We start from the raw sequence: 12,807 nt of genomic DNA on the forward strand, positions 1-12,807 counted from the left end.
AAAAGTTATTAATTTGCATCAAGTGACATAATTTAACATGTTATTAAAATGACAGACAGATTTGTTGACTTGACAGAATAATTCTTTGTTACAAAAAGGCTGTTTTTTAGAAGTTTGTCAATTGACTTCTCTAATTTGCATAAATAAGTAAGTAACATGAATTATGAAGAATTACATTGGTTTTCGTCTAAAATAGGATTGATTACATGAATACTGAGTGAAAACGCTCCTAGTGAACAAATAGGTTTCACTGGGTGATTTTTATTTAAGGAGATCCAAAATACCTATGTTGGCCACTATTTTTCGTACTTCATATTAATTATTTAAGATGAACTTAGTGTTTTTACATGATGACATTTGCTGTATCAGTGATCAAGTGATATTAACTTTTGTGTGGGTCAGTTATTCAGTATAATTTAATGGGTTGACTGTTTATGGAGACATGTTGTGCAATCATTGTTAACATACACAATAACTTTTCTATAATCATAAATACTCATTAAACTGGTTGAATTTGGAAGGGATCGCATACTTCATTAAAGTAAAGCCTTTAATATGTTCCGTTACAACATATACACGGTTTTTTCAAATGAAATCTGCAGTCCAGCTCTGGCCGAAACTTCTTGTAGTTTCTCCAAGTAATTCTGAGCTATTTCTTCGTTTTCTGTAATTATTGCCAGATCGTCTGCAAAAGCTAAACAGTCCACTTCTATTTTTTCTTTTTTTGTTCCAATTCTGATGTCATTCTTGGTGCCTTTGAGTTCTTCTTTCCATATTCTCAATATCTTTTCCAGTACGCAGTTGAAGAGGATTGGGGATAAACCATCACCTTGTCTAACACCTGTTTTAATTTCGAACTTCCTTGAAATTTCACCCATAAATTTAACTTTGGCCTTACTGTTTGTTAGCGTCTGTTTGATAATTTGAATTGTTTTCTTATCGACCCCAAATTCTTCCAATACTTTCAGTAATGTTTCTCTATCTACCGAGTCGTATGCTTTTTTGAAATCTACAAATACTATTGCAAATCTCTGGCCTCTTGAGATTCTGTAACGAATTAGTGTTTTCAGGTTAAATATTTGTTCAACACAGGATCTACCTTGTCTAAAACCTGCTTGATATTCACCTATTTTTTTATCCAGAACTGGCTCCACGATTTGAAGCAATTTCCTTGACAAAATTTTGTATCCTACTGAACCAATTTCATTATGGAATTGGGGAACTAAATGGGTCTCTTCCATGGTATTGCAACATATCTTCAAGGGATAGGAAAATAGCTGAACAGCAAAGGAAGATTACAGCCCTTAAGGCTGGACTGGATAGCGCTAGGGAGGAACTGATGAAGTTAATGGGGGAGAAAGGAGAAGACAGGTGGGAAGTGGTAGCAAGGAACAGGGATCACAGAAAGGGAACAGTATCTGACAGGTTCATCAATGGCACGAAGAATAAATTTGTCATGCTACTTCAGTTAACTAAGGGAGAGGTTTAGGTAGATGTAAGTGTAGTTAATATTTAACAGACTTTCACCAGGAAACCAAATGTTCCTAAAAAAAAAAGTAGAAAAGAGGAGGAAAGTTCTGTTAGGCAGTAACCACGGAAGAAGAGTGGGCCAGATCTTGCATGAAAAACTAGGTGACAGGTATCAGGTGACAAGTTTTCTCAAGTCCAGTGTATACCTTAGCAAAGTGATAGAGGGTCTAGGGTCATTGTGCAAGAGTTTTACAGTGCAGGATCATGTTATGATAATGGGTGGAGCATGAAACAGTATGACATGGATGAGAGCTACAATACTGAGTGTTACTTGGTAAAGAAAGCATCTGCTAAGAACCATACAAATGTTGTCTTTCTTACTGCTTTCATGCAGTACAATCGGCCCCAACTGGACAGCTCTGTCAGAAGGGTCAACATGGAGTTAGATCAACTGCTTCGGGTGGCTACTTTGTCAGGCATGCCATAGGTTTGGTTCCTGTTCATACTATTAGTAGGTGGGACTTCACACAACGTGGCCTGCATCTCAATAGGAAAGGGAAGGGTCAATTGGCTGGGATAATAGCAAAATCTTTAGGGGCACTGAAACTCATGTGCGTACTCAGTGCTTTTTTTCTAAAGAAAAGTTTGAGGGTACTCCAACACTGGATATAATGCAGCGAAAATTACTTACAACTGAGCATGGGATACCACCGTATGCTTTTAGCCATGACATCATCAACATGCGAAGAAAAAAAAACGGACACTTCAGTTGACTTAGCTCAAATGAAGCAGGTGATACTGAGAAATACACAAAAATACAAGAGAATGTGGTATTGAACACTTCAGTTTACATCACCTCAAATGAAGCATGTGATTCCCATCAACCCCTGAACAATAAAAGAAAATGGTATAGTACACTTCAATTGACCTATAAATACACATCAAATGAGACAGGTGAGTCCAATCAACCCTCCGACATACGAAACAATACAAGTAAATATTACCGAACACATATTTTAACTTATAAAACACTACTAAAAGACACAATACAACAAAAACCATCCACACCTATCATCAACAACAATAGAAACTACACTAAAAAATCTTTTGCAACTTTGTTTGGCTCCCAAAATGGCACAGAGGATGGGTGATATCACCTGCTTCAACTGACCCAATTTTTAATACAGCTGAAAATTTATTTAACTATAAAACTACAGTGTAACTTACATTAATAGCATTACAACAGTTTCCAAACTGACTTTAGTTCATTGCTGCTGTAGTCTTCATGTCTTCTTACTTTACTCTTGCTATCAGTAGCAAGATGTCTGCATTTCATGAACCAAGTGCATACATAGTCCATGGCCTGGAACAACATCAGTGGAGGACCAACCAACTTTATGAACATCAGATTACTGACTGTGGAAAGATGAAATGAAGCTCTTGTTGGCGAGATGATCAGATTCATTTGGGGAAACCCATGTTCACATTCACTCATTGATATAGCAACACATTTCAGTGCATTCTGAAGATGAAGGACGGACGCCAGAATTTTCTTCTCCATCAAATACTCCCGAAATCCTCTACATGTTTCTCTCTCTGGAAGAGCAAAACGACCACATAAAGTTTTGATATTTGTTTCACCGTATGTTATTCCAGGATTCTCAGGGCAATTTGATGAGTCCAAAACTTTTGCACATCCAGAGATAGCAATATCCTCTGTCTGCAGAAGACGATTCTCCATCCGCTGTTTCAGACAATCATAAAATATGCTGGGCTCAAGATGTCTGACAGTTGCCCCCTTTTCCAGTGGAATTCTCTAAAGTTCAGCTCTTGGACTGCTTTGAGAGCTTCACAGTAATGAGGACCTCAGCTCACTTTTCTTTCTTCAAACACCAACAGCTGATTTCTGATCTTCTGTTGGGTAGAATACAGTGTAATGTATCTTGACTGTAGCTCAAGACTTAATTGTGATAATTCTTGAAGGGCATCACACATTAGAGCCAAGTCAAGAATGAAGTCAACTTTGGTAATGTACTTCAATAAACAACTGTACATACCTCTGTCAGTTGATTCCCTGCTTTGATCGTCTTTTGCAGCTGTGAAGTGAGCAACCAAAGCTTTAAAGTTTTTCCACAATGAATCGCAAAGGATATTGGTAGTGGGACCGTAGAGACATCTATCCGTAGCTCGGTGTTTGAGTGTACGCATATCTGTTTAGCACTACCATCGTCCACTATTAGTGGGCGAGACCACTACATGCTTTTCGAACTGGCTGCCAGCGATTCAGTTGTTGAGAATGGTTGCCGCTGCTTCGAAAAGTTTGAAACAGTCAATGACATCACTTCTCCCACCAAAGACTGCACTGGTATCATTTGTATTGCAATTACCAACACAAAAAAATTAAATAAAATATTTAAGTCCATGAAATAAATCTTTGGCACTCTTCCAAGTTCTCAACATCGTAAAAAAATTACTTTGCCGACGAAAAAGTTTAAGGGTATGCATCCCCCAGCCTTCCCCCAGAAAAACAACACTGTGAATACTTCTTTTTTAGGCTAAGATCAGTGTCCAATCATCCAACATTGATTGAACTTAAGCTCAAGGAGAAGCTCAGACAGGAAAGTACTAGACATGTTAAAGTATCACAAGACTCTGATAAAAGTATAGTGAAAAATAACACCAGTTTATTGCATCAGAATATCAGGGGATTAAAAAACAAAGTAGATGAGATTCTAGTTTGTTCTGAAAATTTAGAAACTGAGGTTGGAATAGATGTACTGTGCCTGTCTGAACATCATACAGTCAAAGACATGGAAAAGATAAATATAGGTGGATATAAGCTTTCAGTACAAGAAAGCAGATACACTATGGAGAGAGAAGTTGCCATATGTTAAAATTTATCATAGTGTGAAAAATTTAGAAAATAAAAAAAAAAAATCTGTGGAGAGCAACATATGAAAGAATGTGCCTGTGGGCTTAAACTAAATAATGGTACTTTTATAATTTTAACTGTGTAGAGGTGTTCCCATTGAGAAATTTTCAGCTATTTCTGAAAAATTTGGAATCTTGGTTGTGCCGTCTGTCAGACAGATCGAAAGAAATTATTGTTTCTGGGTATTTAAACGTAGATATTCTGAAAGAGTCTGATAGAAAGCATGACCTTCAAGTATTCCTTGGTTTGTTCAATTTGACATTGCTTATTGATTTTCCTATTCCAGTAATACAGGAAAGTAGCCCACTGAAAGACAAATGTAATCAGATAAAAACTTTTTCTGCTAAGAATGGTCTTCATGATCATGATGCAACAGCTAGTTACAGCTTATGATGTAGCTCCATACAGTAATGCAAAACAGTCCTCGAAAATAGTGTGTTCACTTGATGCTTTAACAATTGCAAATTCTAGGGAAAGCTTGCAAAAGTTACACTGGGATGAGGTGCACAGGGAACCTGATGCTAATTTATATTTTAATCTATTTCATCGTACCTTTGAGAATATATCTGAAAACAAGTTTCCCTAAGGAAAGAGTTCAATATAATTGTAAGAAACCATCTAAAAAGCCATGGCTTACTAAAGCCATAAAAATATCTTGTAAACAGAAAAGGGAAATGTGTCTTATAGCTAGAAGGAGTAATGATCCAGAAACACTCACACATTATAAAAACTACTGCACTGTATTAAGAAAAGTTATCAAATAGTCCAGAAGTATGGGCATTATGTCTGAGATTAGCACCTCTGATAATAAAATTAACACAATCTTGAACATTGTTAACAGGGAAGCAGGGCAACTGAGAGCACAGGAAGACTATATTTGTATCAAATTCATTGAAAAGTCTGTTAACAAAAAGTTTGAAGTAGAAAATACTTTTAATAATTATTGTTAAGTGTTGCTGAGAAAATACAATCCAGCTGTTCATAAGAAAATACAACACAGTATGTGGAAGAGGCAATAGCCATTGATAAAACTGAATAGCTATTATAAAACTGAAATTCAACCCACTTCTCCTACTGAAATTAGGAAAACAATAAATTCACTCAAAAGTAAAAGCTCACATGGAATTTATGGCATTTCCACTAGAATTCTAAAAGACTGTTCCCAACAGAAGAGTACGATTCCCAGCCACATATGTAGTATCTCACTGAAACAGGGCATTTTTCCAGCCACACTGAAATATGGTACTGTTAAACCATTGCATAAAAAAGGGGATAGGTCTGATGCTAACAACTACCACCCAATCTCAATTCTGACATCTTTATCCAAAATTCTTGAAAACGTATTGTATTCAAGAGTGGCTTCACATATTTATAAAAATGAAGTACTAATAAAATGTCAATTTGGTTTTCAGAAAGGCTTTTCAACAGAAAATGCTATACATGCTTTCACTAACCAAATATTAAATGCTTTGAATTACCGAACATCACCCATTGGGATATTTTGTGATCTCTCAAAGGGTTTTGACTGTGTGAACTACAAAATTCTTCTAGATAAGCTTAAGTATTGTGGTATGAGTGGGACAGTGCACAAATGGTTTAATTTATATTTAACTGGAAGAAATTAACAGTACAGATAGTCAGCAAAGATCAGCAGACTTCTCTAATTGGGGAGGTATCAAGAATGGTGTCCCACAGGGTTCAGTTTTGGGTCCTTTATTGGTCTTAATATATATTAATGACTTGTCACTCTAGAATCATGAAGAAGCTAAGCTAGTTCTTTTTGCTGAGGATGCAAGTATAGTAATCACTACCTATAAACAAGAAACTGCTGAGTAAATTGTAAATAATGTCTTCCAGAAAATTATTAAGAGGTTCTTTGCAAATGGACTCTCACTAAATTTTGAGAAAGCACAGTTTATACGATTCTGTGCAGTAAATGACATAACAACATTGATAAACATAGACTATAACCAGAAGTCTGCTGCTAAGGCAGAAAATTCAAAATTTCTGGATGTGTGCATTGATGAGAAACTGAATTGGAAGAAACACATCAATGATCTGCTGAAATGGTTAGGCTCAGCTACTTATGCTATTATGGTTATTGGTTTTTGGTGATAAACACTCCCAGATATTTTACAGAAGTAACTGCTACCAGTGTTTGTTCCGCTATCATATAATCATACAATAAAGGATCCTTCTTTCTGTGTATTCGCAATACATTACATTTGTCTATGTTAAGGGATAGTTGCCACTCCCTGCACCAAGTAGCTATCCGCTGCTGATCTTCGCTACAATTTTCTAATGCTGCAACTTCTCTGTATACTACAGCATCATCCGTGAAAAGCCGCATGGAACTTCCGACACTATCTACTAGGTCATTTATATATATTGCGAAAAGCAATGGTCCTATAACACTCCCCTGTGGCACGCCAGAGGTTACTTTAACGTCTGTAGACGTCTCTTCATTGATAACAACATGCTGTGTTCTGTTTGCTAAAAACTCTTCAATCCAGCCACACAGCTGGTCTGATATTCCGTAGGCTCTTACTTTGTTTATCAGGCAACAGTGCGGAACTGTATCGAATGCCTTCTGGAAGTCAAGAAAAATAGCATCTACCTGGGAGCCTGTATCTAATATTTTCTGGGTCTCATGAACAAATAAAGCGATTTGGGTCTCACACGATCGCTGTTTCCGGAATCCATGTTGATTCCTACATAGTAGATTCTGGGTTTCCAAAAACGACATGATACTCGAGCAAAAAACATGTTCTAAAATTCTACAACAGATCGACATCAGAGATATAGGTCTATAGCTTTGCGCATCTGCTCGACGACCCTTCTTGAAGACTGGGACTACCTGTGCTCTTTTCCAATCATTTGGAACCCTCCGTTCCTCTAGAGACTTGCGGTACACGGCTGTTAGAAGGGGGGCAAGTTCTTCCGCGCCCTCTGTGTAGAATCGAATTGGTATCCCGTCAGGTCCAGTGGACTTTCCTCTGTGGAGTGATTCCAGTTGCTTTTCTATTCCTTGGACACTTATTTCGATGTCAGCCATTTTTTCGTTTGTGCGAGGATTTAGAGAAGGAACTGCAGTGCGGTCTTCCTCTGTGAAACAGCTTTGGAAAAAGGTGTTTAGTATTTCAGATTTACACGTGTCATCCTCTTTTTCATTGCCATCATCATCCCGGAGTGTCTGGATATGCTGTTTCGAGCCACTTACTGATTTAACGTAAGACCAGAACTTCCTAGGATTTTCTGTCAGGTCGGTACATAGAATTTGACTTTCGAATTCACTGAACGCTTCACGCATAGCCCTCCTTACGCTAACTTTGACATCGTTTACCTTCTGTTTGTCTGAGAGGTTTTGGCTGCGTTTAAACTTGGAGTGAAGCTCTATTTGCTTTCGCAGTAGTTTCCTAACTTTGTTGTTGTACCACGGTGGGTTTTTCCCGTCCCTCACAGTTTTACTCGGCACGTACCTGTCTAAAACGCATTTTACGATTGCCTTGAACTTTTTCCATAAACACTCAACATTGTCAGTGTCGGAACAGAAATTTTCGTTTTGATCTGTTAGTATTACTCTTGCTAAACAGATAAACCTTCCTTCCTTTGTTTATATTCCTATTAACTTCCATATTCAGGGATGCTGCAACGGCCTTATGATCACTGATTCCCTGTTCTGCACATACAGAGTCAAAAAGTTTGGGTCTGTTTGTTATCAGTAGGTCCAAGATGTTATCTCCACGAGTCGGTTCTCTGTTTAATTGCTCGAGGTGATTTTCGGATAGTGCACTCAGTATAATGTTACTCTATGCTCTGTCCCTACCACCCGTCCTAAACATCTGAGTGTCCCAGTCTATATCTGGTAAATTGAAATCTCCACCTAAGACTATAACATGCTGAGAAAATTTATGTTAAATGTATTCCAAATTTTCTCTCAGTTGTTCTGCCACTAATGCTGCTGAGTCGGGAGGTCGGTAAAAGGAGCCAATTATTAACCTAGCTCGGTTGTTGAGTGTAACCTCCACCCATAATAATTCACAGGAACTATCCACTTCTACTTCACTACAGGATAAACTACTACTAACAGCGACGAACACTCCACCACCGGTTGCATGCAATCTATCCTTTCTAAACACCATCTGTACCTTTGTAAAAATTTCGGCAGAATTTATCTCTGGCTTCAGCCAGCTTTCTGTACCTATAATGATTTCAAATCAGAATAATTGCTGGAGCCCACCCAAAATTGACTTGCAGACATTTATTTAAGGAACTTGGGACATTCACAGTACCTTCACAATACATATATTCACTTATGAAATAATCCATCTCACTCGAAAAGTGCATAGCTACAACACTAGTGGAAAGGATGATCTTCACTTCTTTGGGTTAAATCTGACTTTGGCACAGAAAGGGGTGAATTGTGGTGCCACAAAAATCTTTGGTCATTTACCAAATAGCATTAAAAGTTTTGTCAGATAGACAACCAGCATTTAAAGGCACATTAAAAGAATTTCTGAATGACAACTCCTTCTACACAATGAATTTTTACATATGAAGTAGTAATTATAAAAAAATAAATCAAGAAAAGGATTATATCATGTAAAGAAAACTTATGTTAAAGAGACACGTTCCACTTCATTACAAAATGTCGTATTCATGATCTATGGAACAAATATTAATGTAATGTAATATTTCTGCTAAACACTCTGCTTATTTTTAGGATTTCCCTTGAAACAAGAAATCATTTTGATGTAAGCAACATTTTACTGTACTAACTATGTTCAGCTGTTCTTGCGGATTACTGTTATGCAAATACAATGCCTGTGACATAATATCTACATAGTCTTTCACAGGAATTCGTGACACAGGCTGTGTATATAAAAAATTATAATTTTGCATTTGCTGTAATCTTAACATGTGTTAGCTTGTTCACAAAATCTAAACCGTTACTGTTACATTTCCCTTTGAAGTTCGGTTTTTTCTTAATGATGACATTCATTCTCCTGGCAATATTGTGCACTGATAACTGTACTGCAGACACCACTTGCTGGATTGCCATGTCTGGTTTGTGGACTTTGGGAGAGCCATACAGCTCATCTGAAGAATACTGTTACCTAAGTATACAGAGTAAACTGGAGAACTTGTTTACTAACTGCTTGGAATGTGCATTGTATTCAGCGATTGGATCCTTTTGTAGCCTTAGTAGCTGAACTGACTGGAAAAATTATTCCACTTTGTTTGTATAATCTTCTTAATTTAACAATACTTCAGTCCCTCCTTTATGTGCTTTAGTCAGAGTCATATTACTGCCTTCAATCCTAGTTTTAAGTTTTCTAGGAGTTTGTTGTTCTTACTGTATTGCAGTAGTAGTAGTAGTAGCAGTTATTGTAGTAGAAGTTGTTGTTGTAGTTGTTGTTGCTACTGTGAATGCTTAATTACCTCTCAAACTGTACTTTCTTAGCTATATCTTTCTGTAGGGCTAATTGTAGATCTACTTTTCAATGGTCTAAAATTCTGAATTCAATATCATATCTCAGGTGTATTTGTGGCCTTCTGATAGTAAATGGTGTCCTGGAGCACCTTATCACTTCTGAAATTACATGAAAATAACTACTTTGTCATGCTGCAAGAGAGATAAGGTACTATGATAATGACTGAGAGTCAGATCAGTGGTATACACAGGATGGTCAAACGAATTTCAGTTGAAACTTTACAGTTCTTGAAGCATGGTAGAGCTGTACATTCCACTTCATTTGTTCTGAATTTCTCTTCACAGCCTTTTAAATATTTTTCTGTGCACTGATGAACTGCCTGCTGCATCCCACCCCGTAAACTGCATTATCAAAATGCCTTTCTTATGACAGTAATGCCATTTTAAAAAGGAAAGGGACAAGTAGTACCCTGGTGATATTTCAAAAGCTCTTGTGTGCTGATGTGAACCCAGTCAATAGCCTGCTCTTTTTTTCTCAACATTCACATATGGAAACCATGTGTCACCACCTGTAACCATTTGATCAAGAGGATTGTACCCTTTTGTGAACCACTGTAGAAGTGTATAAGCTAGACACATTCTGTGGGTCATATTGTTGCAGGAAGAAAACCTGGGAACTTACTGGCCACAAAACTTGCACTAGCCCAATCTGTTAGTAACTATGTCTCATGAAAGGATATAAAGACATAAGAAGGACATCAAAACAACAACATTAAAATAATTAGATGCCATATTTTTATTGTGCTGTACTAGTGAATACGACCAGTCCATAAGAAACTGCTCCAAATGTAAGTGGCATTGCAGTAAAACTGTAACATTGCATGTGATTGTGTAATAATATTCTATGACTAACCTGAAAGTCTTCTGCTTCTACAGCCAAATGAGCTATTCTAACCCGAGACTCTTTCTCAGTTCCTGATAAATCTGACCCAGCATCCAACAGCAGTTTAATTACCTGCAAAAAAACAAAGTTAACATTAGACTTTGAGCTTATGTCATTTGTATGGTGGTGAAGTTTTTCTTTATGGGATCCTTATATAAAATGTTCTTGTTGCATTAGTAAGAAGGTCTTGACATCCTCCACCCTTATTGTCAGAAGAAACTGACTGTCATGGCTGATACTATGATGTCATTTAATACACAACAGTTCAGCCTGTGATTGGCCTCTCAGCATCAGTTACCCACTTTCATATTCTAATTGGGATGTAACCACTGTTCCAGTTAAAATTATTGCTGCCGATTCTGATTTCAACAAACTCCTGAAAGACAAATTCCAGCAGACCAATGTATCAGAGAAGATATTTATATCATTGAGACATAATTATATAATGTACATATGTAGACAGAAACAACAAATAAAAATTTGTACCGTAGTTGGGATTCAAACCTGGGACTCCCACTCACTAGGCAGTTGCACTAACCAGTACACCACCCTGGCACACTGGCTTTGCACAAATGCGCAGACTATCCAAGCACCCCCCTGCTTAATCCAAATTCCCATTCACACCTCAGCCCACTTGGTATTCCTCCTAAGTTCTCCAACTGTATTGGAAAATCATCTCAGCATTGAATGAAATGGCAGATCCTATCTGAAATACAGGCACCGGTGCTTTAATCAAATGAAACTATATGGTTCAAAGAGTTTTACTAGTCTTGAACATGTTTGAGACTTGGCATGAGCAAATTGGTCCTGGTAAGTACATATCACATCTGGAGCTACTGGTTTGCTACAGTAAATAAGTGATGGCACAGCAGCAGATTGGCGCACTGTAATGGTACCCGAAGCATTATTCAATTGAAATTTGCTTATTAATGTGAACCTTGCTGGAAACTGGACTTGTGTAAAGATCTCTGTTTGAATTGTGTGCATGTGGTGGAAACACAGTACTTGGCTTTGTACTAAGGCATATACTGGGCTCTCATTACTAATAGTTGCATGCTTGCCACCATCAGCCTTACTGACTCTGGACTTGGCATGAACTAGCCCCATCTGGTACTGAGAGAATTCCACATTTTATAGTGTGGAAATGACACTAAAGTTGGACAAAGAATACATTGTAGGGAGACATCCCACCCATCAAATTCACGTAAACTGTTGTTTAGGAAGGTGGGATCCAAATGACACGGTTTATGAAACAGCCATCAAAAACAACCAAACTATGTTGTGCAACAAATTCTACAACTGGGTGGTCTGTTTCACCTTTGGTCACAGTTTGGCAGTGGCCATTCAGAACAGGTGGAAAGTTTTACAGCATGTGATGCTTTTAAGAAGTCTCTAGCACAGTCAAATGCTGCCATAATATCTGTATACAGGTCACATTGTTTGTGAGAGTGGCGAAGTGCAAGGTACTATTTGCATACGTTATTTTAGATTGCATGATTGTTTTGCTGCACACAGCACTGGACTATCATATGTAAAGAGTATCTTGCACTTAGCCATTCTCAGAAACTATGTGGCCAGTGTACATGGTAACACTTATGTGTATGGCTTGATAATGGGCTAATATCCGAAACTGGTCACCACTTAAATATAAATAAACTTCTGTACAACTCTGAAGGTTTTATAATTTCATTGAATATAAAATATATCAGTACTTAATTCAGCCTACTTTTTACTAAAGACTATTAATTATTATGGCTTCAGCTCACAACAGAGAACTTAACTGCTGAATGGCAATTCAGACCACAGAAATCAATCTTGTGCAAAAGAATTAAACAGACTAAAAGGAATTACATATTCATTGCCATATTTATTTCAGCACATCCACACTTCATTGTCATACAGAGCAGCACAGGGCTGCACTGAGTCTTGGCAATAGGTTCAATTAATTAAATAAAAAAGTACTTCAAGAATTTAGTTCAAACTAATCTGCTGTGCAGGATTAAATTATTTCAGTTACACAGGGGAAGG

The 12,807-nt window shown here is 37.4% G+C and overlaps 1 protein-coding gene across 1 annotated transcript in view; it reads right to left on the reverse strand.

Annotated features, from left to right (window-relative positions):
- The window catches only part of LOC126243082 (serine/threonine-protein phosphatase 6 regulatory ankyrin repeat subunit A-like), a 281,386-nt gene that overhangs the window by 36,336 nt on the left and 232,243 nt on the right, over positions 1-12,807 (reverse strand). The window contains exon 15 of the mRNA XM_049948137.1: positions 10,750-10,851. Within this exon, the coding sequence (XP_049804094.1) occupies positions 10,750-10,851 (102 nt within the window). The remainder of the gene's footprint in view (positions 1-10,749; positions 10,852-12,807) is intronic.

This window comes from Schistocerca nitens, chromosome 1 (genome assembly GCF_023898315.1).
Source record: "Schistocerca nitens isolate TAMUIC-IGC-003100 chromosome 1, iqSchNite1.1, whole genome shotgun sequence".
NCBI classification, from domain to species: domain Eukaryota; kingdom Metazoa; phylum Arthropoda; class Insecta; order Orthoptera; family Acrididae; genus Schistocerca; species Schistocerca nitens.